General features: G+C 39.9%; 1 protein-coding gene and 2 long non-coding RNA genes across 4 annotated transcripts in view; 2 read left to right on the forward strand and 1 right to left on the reverse strand.

Moving 5' to 3' along the window:
• Positions 1-9,087, forward strand: part of LOC129649935 (uncharacterized) — a 32,534-nt gene extending 23,447 nt beyond the window's left edge. Inside the window, exon 4 of the long non-coding RNA XR_008713437.1 lies at positions 7,181-9,087. This is a non-coding gene — a long non-coding RNA (uncharacterized LOC129649935). The remainder of the gene's footprint in view (positions 1-7,180) is intronic.
• Positions 6,658-9,423, reverse strand: LOC129649934 (uncharacterized). Its single transcript, XR_008713436.1, has 3 exons — positions 9,081-9,423; positions 8,427-8,519; positions 6,658-7,356 (listed from the first exon to the last, which is right to left on the reverse strand). It is a non-coding gene; the product is annotated as an uncharacterized LOC129649934 (long non-coding RNA).
• A 14-nt stretch (positions 9,424-9,437) lies between these two features.
• On the forward strand, positions 9,438-14,041 carry KLHL9 (kelch like family member 9). Of its 2 annotated transcripts, XR_008713435.1 has the most exons (2): positions 9,438-11,992; positions 12,953-14,041. XR_008713435.1 is itself a non-coding variant. In XM_055577925.1 (1 exon), the coding sequence occupies exon 1, from the start codon at positions 10,038-10,040 to the stop codon at positions 11,889-11,891; it is 1,854 nt and encodes a 617-aa protein (XP_055433900.1). In that variant the 5' UTR covers positions 9,438-10,037; the 3' UTR covers positions 11,892-12,282. The 2 variants fall into 2 exon arrangements, 1 of the variants encoding a protein (XP_055433900.1); XM_055577925.1 differs by lacking the exon at positions 12,953-14,041 and having other exon boundaries at positions 9,438-12,282.
• Positions 14,042-14,951: the final 910 nt, after the last annotated feature.

Genomic DNA, 14,951 nt, shown 5'->3' on the forward strand with positions numbered 1-14,951 from the left:
GAGTGGGTTGCCATTTCCTTCTCCAGGGGATCTTCCTGACTCAGGGATCAAACTCAGGTCTCCCGCATTGCAGGCAGATGCTTAACCCTCTGAACCACCAGGGAAGCCCCAACCTCTGACTCAGGAGTAAAGAATTCTCCTGTGGTGCAGGGGACCAGGGTTTGACCCCTGGTTTGGGAAGATCCCCAGAGCAGGGAATGGCTACCCACTCCAGTATTCTTGCCTAGAGAATCCCATGGAAAGAGGAGCCTGGAGGGCTACAGTCCATGGGGTCATAAAGAGTCAGACACAACTGAGTGACTATCTCTTCACTATGGAATTAATTAAAGCCAGTCAGGTTGGTGGAAACTGCTCACCTCTTCACCTGACAGATAGTATAGAAACTACTGGTACTACCTTAAGTGGCTACAATGGGACACATTGTAACTTATTAAACAGAATTTTTTGAAAAGTATATAACAGAAATACATGTAAAAGGTATAAATGATTCAATTTATGGTCTTACAATGTTTAACTGTCTCTCCAGCAGTCTAATCTAAGATCACTTGTCTTTTCCTTGCCTAGCATGGAAGCTTGGCTGGCTACATAGTTTTTCTATGAGAACACTATTAAATTTTTGTGGCAATTTTCCTCCTTTTTCTTGGATTGTGCTTGAAACATTCCAAGTTGGCAGAAGACAGCCAACATGTAGCAAGTGTATTTAAGGTTAAATATAACCAGTATTCAGGGAATTGGCCAAAAGGCAAAAACCGTTCATAAGTTTACCTTCAGTATAAGAGAAATCCAGCTTCTTAGAGATATGAAGTTTTAGGCAGCAGAGGTAGAGGTATGTACCTCTTGGAAAATATGTAGTGAAGTTTGGATAGAACAAAGGACGTGGATGCCCGGTGCACTTGGGCCCTCACAGGGAGGCTGCAGGATGTGACACTCGGCCCTTACCTTTCCTTAGGGGAGGAGGGGTCCTGCCATTATACGAATTTCTTTTTTTTAATTAGTTAATTATTTTATTTTTGGCTGCTGGGTCTTTGTTACTGCGTGTGGGCTTTCTCTAGTTGTGGCAAGTGGGGCTGTTCTCTAATTGCAGTACACAGGCTTCTGCTGCAGTGGCTTCTCCTGTTGGGGAGCATGGGGTCTAGGGTACACGGGCTTCAGTAGTTGTGGCTAATGGGCTTAGTTGCTCTGAGGCATGTGGGGTCTTCCTGGACCAGATATTGAACCTGTGTCCCCTGCATTAACAAGCAGACTTTTAACCACTGGACCATCAGGGAAGTCCAGGAATTTCTATCTTTGGACTCTGTTGGTCCTTGAGTTCTTCCATGGATGGGTTGTCTTTTCTTTCCTTAATTCATGCATAAGCCTCAGTTTCCTCTCTAGGATCTGGCCAATATCTGACTTGTCCTTCTGAGTGTCACGACCCCCTTTATCCATAAAGACTGCTCTGATTTCTACTAGGTTTAGGCTCCCAACAGAGGCTGATGTCCCTACGGATTTGTGCTGTGGATCTTCTGTACCTTCCCAGTTTCTTGTGGATGAAGCATCTGACACACACACTTCATCTGGCTTTTAAAGTTACTCTTTCATGGCGTCTCTTACAGGAACTGGGGCAACTTGCTTGCAGGGATCTCTGCTAATTCCCTGTCCTGGGCAAAATGATCTAATCTGTAATGTAGAAGGACCCATTTTCCCACACCCCCTCTTTAATACTCTCCTTCTAAGAGTCTCCTGGGTCTTCTCACTTCTGAGTTGATCATAGATTCTTGTCCTGTTTGCTATTCTTCCCAGTCCAAAGGACTAATTATGAAAGCCCAGGAGAAGAATTAGAGTGGCCCCCTCTCATGGTCCTCTGGCTTCCCTTTGTCCCAGTGGAGGGCCCAGGGAAAAAGCTATCCACACTGGGGACTGAATTTCTTCCCCAGAAGCAAATGGCAACACACTCCAGTATTCTTGTCTGGAAAATCCCATGGACAGAGGAGCCTGGTAGGCCACTGTCCATGGCATCACAAAAGAGTCAGACATGACTGAGTGACTAAACAGCAGCAACCATCTGCTTGACGATTTCTTCCAAGGAGCTTTGCAACCTTATCCATGGAGTTAGTCTTTGAAACATGGGTAATGGAGTAAGAAAAGATGGACTTGGGGAGTGTAGGTCAAGTGAGGAGGTGGTGTTGAAAGACAAAGTGAGACATAGGTTCCAGTGTCTTTTCATACTCTGTGGGTTGAAAGTAAAAGGCAAGCGGTGAGGTAAAAATGATCCTTGAGTATTGTGGCATCCAGTGATAAAAGGGATTTGGAGGCTGGCATGGAGCAGACTGCAACCTTTTACTATTGTGTCAGGGGTACAAAGGGCTACTGCAATCCTTATGCAAAGTTATAATGAGCATATTTTTCTAATTATAAAGATAAAAGATCTATTATAAAAAATGAGTTTGTGAAACTGGGAATTACCATTAAGAAAGAAATTGAATGCACCCTCAAACATGAAGTTATACTCAAAATACTGTTGTAGTTTTAAAATATTTGTTTATTTATTATTTATAATGTTGGGCTGTGCTGGGTCTTTGTTGCTGCATGCGGGCTTTCTGTGGTCGTGGAGTGAAGGCTCAGTAGTCGGGGCACACAGGCTTAGTTGCCTGATGGCATGTGAAATCTTCCCGGACCAGGGTCAAACCCATGTCCCCAGCATTGGCAGGCAGAGTCTTTACTACTGGACCACCAGGGAAGCCCCTGTTATGGTTTTTACCCTGAGATTTTCAGGGCCTATCCACCTCCCACTGTCAGACAGTATGTGGAAAGTGAAAGTCTCTCAGTTGTGTCTGACTCTTTTAGACCCCATGGACTGTAGCCTGCCAGGCTCCTCTGTCCATGGAATTCTCCAGACCAGAATATTGGAGTGGTTAGCCATTCTCTTCTCTAGGGAATCTTCCCAACCCAGGGATCAAATTCAGGTCTCCCACATTGCAGGCGGATTCTGTACCATCTGAGCCTCCAGGGAAGACCAGACAGTATGTGGATCAGATCATTAATCAGAAGCCCTGGGTCTGCCCAGCAGGTTGGAGGAAAGAACCGTATTTTGGCTCCTTTTTCTCTTACCTGCTCCTAGGTCAAAGGAGCCATGCCTGAAGCTAAAGACTCGTTCTCTTTGTAACAAAGACTATGGCAAGATGCTTCCTATAATAGGGTCAGTTCCTGCCACGAAGGAACCTCTGATCAGCTCTGGACAAAAATTACCTAAAAGGAGCACATTGACACAGACCAGAAGCCTGCCCTCCACAGACTTGTTCTCTGGCCCTGTCACCCATGGCCGGGCTGGGGCTTCTTTTCCTGGGAGGCCTTTGTAGACCCCTCGGTTACTGGACTCTGCTTTCTGCTTCCTTTGAACTCTGTGGGCCCTCATGTTTTCGAAAGTATTCAACATAAAGAAGGAAGATTTCTCTTACATGTGTTTCCACAAAATCTGAAAATATCATGCAACTTTAACTTTCTATTTGTGTCCACCTGAGAAAATTTAAAGCCAGAAACCACAACAGAACAGGAAGTGACTGTGCAAATAGGAAAGGGCAGTGAAAGTAAAGGGAGTGAAAGCTGAGGGCCCCCTGGGGATTTCAGCCCTGAAGGAGAAGGAAAGTCCTGCGATATAGAAGCAAAGGAATAGATCCAGAAAAGCAGGCAGACGTGCCAAGAAAAGTGGACCAGGCTCCAGAATCAGTAAAAGAATACAGGATGTTTTTCCCATTCCAGCCTAGGAGATTCCCTTCTCAATTTCGGATATTGATTTAAGCCATTGTGCTGACTCAATACAAATATGTCTTTGATATGATCATATCTATTTTTTAAAAAAACTTTTTATATTATATTGGAGTATAGCAGATTAACAGTGTTGTGAGTTTCAGAAGAGCAACGAAAGGACTCAGCCATACATAAACGTGTATCCATTCGCCCCCAAAACTGCCCTCCCATCTAGGCTGCCACATAACATTGAGCAGAGTTCCATGTGCTATACAGTAGGTCCTTGTTGGTTATCCATTTTAAATATAGCAGTGTGTACATGACCATATCTATTTTTTTTCTCTTCAAGGTTCTTACCAATTCAGTTGACTTTGTCAGTCAGCTATCAAAAGTGAAATGGAACAGTTTCAAACCAGTTTATCGAAAAAGACATAAAATATTCTCATATAGGTTTATATGGAGAAAATGAAGAAAAGAGTTACCACTTGTTGTTAACTCCAAGAAAGGGGCTTTCTAAGAGCTTTAAAATGTACTTACATCAGCTTTACAAATATTTTTCATTCCAGTTGAGAAAACTGAGACTCAAAGAAATTGAGTTGCCTCCAAGCAGAATAAGGTTTCATGCAGAACCTCAGATAGTGAGTTAGAGTCTTTAAGCAATAAGTTGGATTTCTGTGGGTTTTTTAATTTTTTTTCTTTTTACTTGCAGAAATATTCTTTTTCTTTTTCCCTGGGCTTCTCTTTTTGGTGGCTACATTTTTACTTTCTGATGATTTTAGTCTATTTTTTGTGATATGATTTTAATCTATTCTTTCTTTACCTTAGATTTTTGGGGAAGAGAAATTCTCTGATCCAGTTTCATTTTTCCATCTAATGAAAGAAAATCCTCAGAATTTTATATCTACTGCAGTATGATTATTTTTGAGTCCACAAAATTTCCTGATTTTATAAAGCCAATGCTGACCTCTGTAGAACAACTCCAAAGTTAATTAAGAAAGATCACCAAACAGAAATATCAAAGTATAGATAAGAGAAAAAATTCTTATATATATATAGCTTTACCAGAAAATGAACTGTATTATAAAGCAGCAATGGTATAAACACAGTAACAGGGAAGTTAGGTGATCAGAGTAATAGAGAAAATAAATCTCTGGGGAGTTCCCTGGCACTCCAGTGGTTACAACTCTGTGCTTTCACTGCTGTGGCCTGGGGTTCAATCCCTGGTCCAGGAACTAAGATTCACATGCTGCATGGTACAGAAAAAAAAAAAAAACCAAAATCTCAGAAATTGTTATATAATCTGTAGTAATTAAGTTTGAAAGTAACATCTTAGATGCTAATATGGAAGAAAAAAAGTTTCAAAAAATGGTTACAATATAAATGCCTGGTAATCTAGACACAAATCAATTTATAGTCTCATCTCATAGATGAAAAAAAAATCCTAATGTACTATAAAAATAAATGTGAAAGATTTAAAACATAAAGAGAATCGATAATCCATAAGATCAATAGAAGAATGAAAATGGGAGAGGATTGGTTCTACATGTTCAGTATTCTGGCATTAGAAGAAAATATAAAGAAAATGAGCTGGTGTTTGTAAAGATAAAGTTGACAAATATTTGCACCATAGAAATATAGTTACTATCTGCATAAAAGGTTTATATGTACTTTCAAGAATTAAGGATATGTAAAAACATAATTCCCTAGTGGCTTAGATGGTAAAGAATCCTCCCTTAATGCCAGAGACCTGGGTTCAATCTCTGGGTTGGGAAGATCCCCTAGAGAAGGAAAAGGTAACCCACTCCAGTATTCTTTCCTGGAAAATTCCATGGACAGAGGAGCCTGGTGGGCTGTAGTCCATGTAGTTACAAAGAGTCAGATATGACTAAGCATCTAACAAACAACACAAAAACATAATTCACAAGGACAGTATACAACTAGTTAATGTTTTAAAATGAAATACAAATAAAAGAACTAAAAATAGCAAACAGAGCATATGAAAAGGCATTCTGGCCCACCAGTCTTTACAAATGGTTTAACAATGATGCTTAATATTTTAGCCTGTTATATAAGCAGTTTTTAAAAAAATAAAATATTTATTTTTATGTGGTTTGTGCTACCACATATATTTCTTGAACTCTATCCCTAAAAATGTTTGTAAAAAAATTTTTTTAATTATATCAAATAACAGAAACATACATTTTTATTCTCCAGGTGCTACCCTAGTTCTCTTCCTCTGTTCACAGATAAATCTCAGAAGAGGTTTCTATTTATTCTGTCTCCAAAACCTTTTTCTCCTATTTAACCTTAGTTGGTATACTCCAGTCTGGATTCTGCAGAATTAACTCTGCCAAACCAGCCCTCATTTTCCCTTAATATAAGATACCATGTTTTAAATGTATTTCTTCCCGAAACATTCTCTTATCACCATTTGTCTCCAGGTTGTCATCCTGTTGTGTTGCATTCCATTCCGGGGTTCTTTTCAGGCTCCTTTTTCTTTCTCTTCGCTACATTAAAACATGAAGGTTTCTAAGCTTCAGTTTTTGGTCCTCCTCTTCGCTACTCTATTCCTAAAAGTCCTCATTCCTTTCTGGGCTTTCCAGAACGAGGATAAGCCAATTCCCAGGTTACCACTTCTAGCCATAGCACTCTGCTAAGTTCTACAACTATACATCCAGCGTCAAGTCTTAGATTCTTGAAACTGCATCCTCCAGTTTCTGGTAACAGGAGCTTTTTCTTTTGCCTATGGTGTTGTATATAATGTAGTTGGAATGAATTAACAAAATGATTAATACTTTTATGTTTCCTTCTAGCAAAAAAGGAAGTTCCAAAAGGGCTGGCACTTCATTTTTTCCCTTCATCCTCACCTTTTAATCCTTCGAAGGCATAAAACCTGTGATTTAGATACATAACTTTAATGAAATGAATGAATGAAACTGCAATTCCACCCTTTAATTGAGTTTGTGAAATCAGTCTTAACATTAATTTAAGAGAAACAAATGCAAAAAGATTTGAAAGTAAAACTTTAAATAATAAATAATTTTAAAATAAAAAGATGAGCACTTGTGTAATTAGCACAAAATAAAAATACTGAAATATAAGAGATATAGTAAAATAGATATTTAAGTATATAAGTACATTAGTAAGATTATCTGCAATTGTCTGGTGCCTGCTATGAACTAAATGCTTTTACTTATAGTTGTTTAATACTACCAATAAATGTTTTGACAAATTTAACCCATTTATTTTATGATGAAGGCAGAAAGAGGCTTTTGAAATTACTAACATGAGGGGGTATGATGAGTTGTATCCATCCATAGTAATTGTTTAAGAGCATACCTCTAATTCCTCAGCTCTTAGACTCTCTTGCAAGCTTGATAATAAAGAGAAGGATTTCATGATTTCTTGCTCTGACAACTTCCCAGGTATTGCAGCTCTGTTCTTTCTTTTCCAGAGAGAAACTGTTTCCTTGGAAGTGCTTTTTCACAACCATTCTGGAATTTTCACAGTGAAGAATTCCTCCATGCTGGTCTCATTCCAACCAACCTCTTCTGCTGAACAGTTTGAAGATTTGCTGAAGCCTCTGATGGAACATAGCAGTGACCTGAGCCTTTTGGACCTTGCTGCCATCTGCCAGAAACAACAGAAGACCATTGGAACCAGCTGAATGTCCATCTTTAGGGGACTAATCAAATAATGTAGGACTCATCCATTCAGTAGGAAACAATACAGCTATTTAAAAAGATAAAGAAGTTCTCTATAAATGACTAAGATCTCCAGGTTAAAAAAGATAGGTGCAGAACAGTGAGTATAGTATGTTATCTTCTATATAAAAACAAGGGAGAGTGTAATAAAAGAATATATCTATATTCTCATCAGTTAGCTTATACATAAAGAAACTAGAAGGATGTAAAAAACAGTAATAACTTCAACCTGTAGAAAATGTTGGAAGCAGTTGTCAAAGTATACATTTATTCATATACCCAAAGTTAAATTGACTAGTAATTTTTATGGAGAAGGTAATGGCACCCCACTCCAGTACTCTTGTCTGGAAAATCCCATGGACGGAGGAGCCTGGTGGGCTGCAGTCCATGGGGTCGCTAAGAGTCGGACACAACTGAGCGACTTCACTTTCACTTTTCACTTTTCACTTTCATGCATTGGAGAAGGAAATGGCAACCCACTCCAGTGTTCTTGCCTGGAGAATCCCAGAGACTCAGGAGCCTGGTGGGCTGCCGTCTATGGGGTCGCACAGAGTCGGACACGACTGAAGCAACTTAGCAGCAGTAATTTTTCAAATATAAGTTAATCAACTATATTTGAATTTTTTTAAGTGTAAGTTTTTAAAATAACCATTAAGGGAATATCAGTAGCTGGATAAATATCCACTCAAAGTGTCGACTTAAAAAAAGTACTTAAAAAGAGTTGCTAGTTAAGTTTTACTGGGGGCAAAATGAGGACTATAGCCCTGGAGATAGCATTTCACATACTCTGGGAAGCTGCTCCAAAGAGGTAGAGGGAAGGTCGGTATATATGTGATTTTGGTGAAGAGAGGAGTATATGCAATCAAGCACATGTTTTTGCAGAAGGTTTTGCTAGTCACAAGGGAACAGATATCACCATGAAGGAATTTAGTGCTTTTCTAGATATGAGGAGATGCAAGAATTGTGCTCCTAAAATCAGCTCCTGAAAATATCTACCTGAAGACCTGTTCTGCCAGTTTTTCCAGAGCACGAGTGCCTCCTTTTGGATCTCCCCTCAGAATACCATCAGGTGGTGTTGAAGGTCAGCAGCTACAACAGCAGGAGTGATTTATTTAATCCTTGTAGAGGTAGATGGCAAGTACCAATGGAAAGTGCCAATCTGTAGTTTTTCAAAACATCTCTGGTGACAATATTTTGGGGAAAAAAAAAACGTTGTATGTCTTCAAGCAGCATTCTAACGTTAGGATTTATCCCAAAACGGGAAGTTTTGTGCTCAGAGTCTATAATATTGGAGAACAAGGAAGTATATATTCAGGAACAAATGACAATTGTCTATCCATTTAAAAACTTGTGAGTGGAAAACAAAAGCACGAAAAATTTACTGATGGAATTCTGCTGCATGGCAAAAATTCAGCCTATATTATTTACATAGCATGGTCATAATTTGGTATTTTAAGAGAGGCAAATGACCTGTTTTAAATGATTACAATTTGAAAATATGTACCCAGAGTTATAATTGGACTGTCTATTAAATTGTGTGGGATAGGATTTTTTTGTTTTTTTGGTTGAGGAGTTTGAGGGATCTTGGTTCTGCAGCCAGAGTTTGAACCCTGGCCACAGCAGTGAAAGTGCCGAGTCCTAACCACTGACCTGCCAGAACATTCCCAGTGTGGTATAAGAATTAACAAAGTTTTCTTTATAGAGGAAAACTAAAAGCATCTTCCCCCTAAGGAAGCCTTCTGCCAGGTTTCAGCTTCCAGAAAAGCTGCATTTCACTGTTATCCAAAAGGCAGAAGCCAAGAAATGTAAATATCGAAGTATTCATTTAGAGGAATAGCTCAGCTGCGGTGAAAGATTTATATTAAAAATAATATCCGCGCACCCATTCCTATTTAATAATACCACATACAAAGTACCCCGAAGACACCCCGCTGGCCCACCCAGCACAAGCCTGCCGGACCCAAACCCCTCCTGCTCGAGGCACCGCCCACATCCTCCCATCCCCCACGTGCCCGCCTACTGGCGAGGTCGGGCGGCTGCGCAGCCGCAGTGGCTGCCACGGCCGCTCCTAGCCCGGGGGATCCTGGGACGAGGCCTTTCCGGAAGGACTGGCTCGGCGTTGGGGCCTCGGCCCGTGTTCCAGGCCCAGGCTCGTGTTCCAGGTCCTTGCTCCAGGACGGGCCGGTAGCCGCGGCGACTATCAAAGGGCGGCGGAGGGCGCGGCGGGCCGCTCTCTGAGGTGCCGGCCCTCGCCGTCGAGCGAGACGCCGGGCCGCAGGACGTGGCGGCACCTCCCCCTTGGCCCGGAGCAGAACTGCGGGAAGAAGAGCAGCGCTGGCCGGACCAGGTGAACCGGGTCACTTAACTGCCTCAGGTGATGAATCATCTACACAGTAGTCAGATTTGAGGTCCACAGCCCTCTGGGGCCAGCTGCAGAACGGTTTTCAATGTGGGACTCTTGTGTTCTGAGGCGTGCTGCAGTGACAGTTTGCCCTTGATAAGGAAAGCGAGCTTTCTTTCTCTTGGGACATCCTCGTTTCCTTTAAAGCTTTCCGGTCGTAACCTCTTTGTCCGGCATACATCTTTGTGCAAGAGGAAGGCGTTCACATGAAAGTGTCTCTTGGTAACGGTGAAATGGGCGTCTCCGCCCATTTACAGCCTTGCAAGGCAGGAACCACACGTTTTTTTACCAGCAATACTCACAGTTCGGTGGTATTGCAAGGTTTTGATCAACTTAGAATAGAAGGATTGCTTTGTGATGTGACTCTGGTACCAGGTGATGGAGATGAAATCTTCCCTGTTCATAGAGCTATGATGGCGTCCGCGAGTGATTACTTCAAGGCCATGTTCACAGGTGGAATGAAAGAACAGGATTTAATGTGCATTAAGCTTCACGGGGTGAACAAAGTTGGTCTGAAGAAAATTATTGATTTTATTTATACTGCAAAGCTTTCTCTTAATATGGACAATCTTCAGGACACTCTTGAAGCTGCCAGCTTTTTGCAAATCTTGCCTGTTTTAGACTTCTGTAAAGTGTTTCTTATTTCAGGAGTCTCTTTAGATAACTGTGTTGAAGTTGGACGAATTGCTAACACCTACAATCTTATAGAAGTAGATAAATATGTCAATAATTTCATTCTGAAGAATTTTCCTGCCTTACTGAGCACTGGAGAGTTTCTAAAACTCCCTTTTGAACGGCTTGCCTTTGTGCTTTCTAGCAATAGCCTTAAGCACTGTACTGAACTTGAGCTCTTTAAGGCTGCCTGTCGCTGGCTAAGGTTGGAAGATCCTCGGATGGATTATGCTGCAAAATTAATGAAGAATATTCGATTTCCACTGATGACACCACAGGATCTCATCAATTATGTGCAGACAGTAGATTTTATGAGAACAGACAATACATGTGTGAATTTGCTTTTGGAAGCTAGCAATTACCAAATGATGCCATATATGCAGCCAGTGATGCAGTCAGATAGAACCGCCATTCGATCTGATTCGACACACTTGGTTACCTTAGGAGGAGTTTTGAGGCAGCAGCTGGTTGTCAGTAAAGAATTACGGATGTATGATGAGAGGGCTCAAGAGTGGAGATCTTTAGCCCCCATGGATGCTCCTCGTTATCAGCATGGCATTGCTGTCATTGGAAACTTTCTTTATGTAGTTGGTGGTCAAAGTAATTACGATACAAAAGGAAAAACTGCTGTTGATACGGTTTTCAGATTTGATCCTCGATATAATAAATGGATGCAGGTTGCATCATTAAATGAAAAGCGCACGTTTTTTCACTTGAGCGCCCTCAAAGGACATTTGTATGCTGTTGGTGGGCGAAGTGCAGCTGGTGAGCTGGCCACTGTAGAATGTTACAATCCAAGAATGAATGAGTGGAGCTATGTTGCGAAAATGAGTGAACCCCACTATGGCCATGCTGGAACAGTGTATGGAGGCTTAATGTATATTTCAGGAGGAATTACTCATGACACTTTCCAAAATGAGCTCATGTGTTTTGACCCTGATACGGACAAATGGACACAGAAGGCTCCAATGACTACGGTCAGAGGTCTGCATTGCATGTGTACAGTTGGAGACAAGCTCTATGTCATTGGTGGCAATCACTTCAGAGGAACAAGTGATTATGATGATGTTCTAAGCTGTGAATACTATTCGCCAACCCTTGACCAGTGGACACCAATTGCTGCCATGTTAAGAGGTCAAAGTGATGTTGGAGTTGCTGTCTTTGAAAATAAAATCTATGTTGTAGGTGGATATTCTTGGAATAATCGTTGTATGGTAGAAATTGTCCAGAAATATGACCCAGAAAAGGATGAGTGGCACAAAGTTTTTGACCTTCCAGAGTCACTTGGTGGCATTCGAGCTTGTACTCTCACAGTTTTTCCACCTGAAGAAAATCCTGGGTCACCTTCCAGAGAATCACCTCTTTCAGCACCTTCAGATCATTCTTAGGACCAAGGTATAAAACCTTTGCAGTGCATCAAGGATGATCCCGCAATTCCCCTTCAGTTGTATCTTCTTACAATGATTGGTACAGTTATTAGATTAAAAAGGTAATTGATGTTATTTGTATTGTTTGGCTTAGTGTGTTTATCAAATGGTTAAAGAATGTATTCTGCAAATGTATGTATTCAACATAGCTATTTTAACAAATGTAAAAAGCAGAAAAATGATTGTTAGATATCTTTTTGTGGTGTTGTGTAAGGCAAAATGTAGGTGATTGAAGTAAATGTATAATTATGTTCATTATGCTTCAAAGTTGAAAGTTTTCATCTTTGACTACAAAACATCAAAGGGAGGATGCCTGCTATAACCTAAAATAATAAACAAAAAAGGTCGCCAAGCCTTATTAGCTGCTTCCCTTTTTTCATGGTTTGTGACATAGCTGCTGACTCACCAAATTGTGTGGGTACATTCAGAATATGTGACAATTCTTTGGCAGACTGGAGGAATATTAACTCAAAAAATAGTATAACCCCAAGTCAGGGTTTCATATCTCTTTCTGGGGAGAGGAAGGGAGAAAATACATTACCACACACGTACATATGTATATACATGCATATACATATATAATTTTTAAATTGATTGGCACTTCAGCTATAGTGAAATTGTAAATTTAAACTCTTCTACATAGCTATTTCTGTTCAAATGGGAATTCACTACTAGAGAACAAATGTCTATGTAGTCTTACTGCAGTGATGTAGATAAGGACTTAAACATTAAATTATTAATAACAACCAAATATGTCATTTGACTGAATTGTTACTATAGATGAAACTTAACTTTTCCTGCTTGTATATTGTTTTCTGTAGAGTTGCCTTTATACAGATTATTTAGCAGAGTTCAAGTCTCAGAGAATTGCTTTTGATCAGTAAATTTAGGCTCTGCTACTTTTCACCTTTGTGTTCAGTAAAACTTATGAAAAAGACAAAAGCATGCTCAACAAAGCTGTAGGTTCTTAAGTTCAGTCTCTCAACTCAGTCATTCTGACATAACTATTTGATTGATTCGAGGTGGTTGCTGTGGTGCTGCTCCAGCCCACGTGCATCCTGAGCTTTGTGTGATCCGTCTTGAGGCTGTGATCTGAGCAAGTGGAGGATGTACTTTTGGCATCACATCAGAAAATGTCCTTTTGGCTATGTCTGAAGGACAGGACCAACTTCCGATTCCCTAAGAAGCCAGCTATAGAAAGCCTAGGACACTGTTGTCTTGCAGGCAGTACTAAAGTATATCTTCAGCCTCTTCAATACCAGAGACATCCCTACTGGTTGAGAACCACAAGGGGAGACCTTAATGGGACCTTATCAGAAATGGAATCATCTGAGTCCTCTGAAGTGAGTGATTCTGAAGAATCTGAAGAGGTACTTCCCTGGAATAATTGCCTGCCTGAAGAAAAAATGTACATATATATTAATATTTATATCCCTGTACTTGGGAGATTGTCATAGTGTAAATCAGAAACAACCTTGTTATTGACAATCTCAGGAACCAGAACGAAAGGAATTGGCTTCAAGGGATCTGAGCCTCACTGCCCTTTTCATTTTAATGCTTTAATGATTTCTGCATTGGCAGAAAATTTCATACTTCCTATTTTTTTAAATGACTCAATTTTTTATTACTAAATATAGCACATTTGAGTACATTTAGAAAATAGAAAAAGTAGAAATTGTAATAACTTTGTGCATCAAATAAGCAAGAAAGAGCATCTCAGTTATTTCCTTAATTACTAATTGGGTTAAATATTTGCATTTTTTTCAGTAGCTGTGTTCCTCTTATAATCAAATGTTAATGTCCTTTGCTCTTGTAATACCTATTGGAGTTGCTTTCTTTTTCATATCAAGTTATAGCATCTCTTTATATAATAAATATAATTTAACTGGCATTTGCTTGCATTGACTTTTTTCTCAGTCTGTTAGAAGTTTACAAGACAGGGCATTCAGTTAATTTTTGAGATCAAATTTGTCCATCTTTTGTATTTTGACCTTTTGGGTATAATTTTGCCAAGTTTCCTTTATTTTTATGTCATTTTGATATATTACTTTTTTGGTGCTAATTCTGACATGCTGAAATGGTACTGTTCTGCATAAGCTTTTCTCTTTTCTTTGTTGAGAAAAGGTTTCTGCCTTCTATTACATTTGACCCTGCTGTTTTGTAATTAAATATTATTTATCCAGGTAAGTTAACTGTTCCACCTGTACCCCCTACCTCCAGCCTCACACATCCCACCTCTCATCCTTTTACTTTATAATTTTCTGCAGTTTACAGGTCCCTTGATAATCATAAAACAACTCACTGGTGCTTTGCTAATTAAATATATTAAATCTGGCATTCCTTCCTTACAGATATGGAAATTTTAGGTGACTGAAATAATTGGGATGATACCTGTTTTAACAAGCTGATAGTTTTGGTTTTTTTAACAGAAAATTTAGACTGTAGAAAAATATTTAAAAGAGGATAAAAACTGTAAGCATATAAAACATTTTGTTAAATTTTAATTTCTTATTTTAGTTTTTCTGATAGGGTCAAAAGTTGACTTTTGTTAAGTCTTCTGATTATAAAAATAATTTGTCTGTTACAGTAAGTTGTTTAGTCGCTAAGTTGTGTTTGATTCTTTGCGACCCTATGGACTGTAGCCCACCAGGCTCCTCTACCCGTGGGATTTCCCAGGCAAGAATACTGGGATGGATGGCCGTTTCCTTCTCCAGAGAATCTTCCCAGTCCAGGGATCAAACCCGCGTCTGCTGCACTGGTAGGTGGATTCTTGACCACTGAGCCACCAGGGAAGCCCTGTGTAAGTGTAAGTACAGGAAAATAAAAATGACCAGAAGGTATAAATTATCAATGATTCCACATTCAAAGGTAATATGTTAATACAAGGTATATTGTGAATTTACCTATGTGCAAAGTGAAAGTCGCTCAGTTGTGTCTGACTCTTTGCAACCCCATGGACTTATAGGTCATGGACTTCTCCAGGCCAGAATACTGGAGTAGGTAGCCAGCCGTTCCCTTTTC

This window comes from Bubalus kerabau, chromosome 4, assembly GCF_029407905.1.
Source record: "Bubalus kerabau isolate K-KA32 ecotype Philippines breed swamp buffalo chromosome 4, PCC_UOA_SB_1v2, whole genome shotgun sequence".
Taxonomy (NCBI): domain Eukaryota; kingdom Metazoa; phylum Chordata; class Mammalia; order Artiodactyla; family Bovidae; genus Bubalus; species Bubalus kerabau.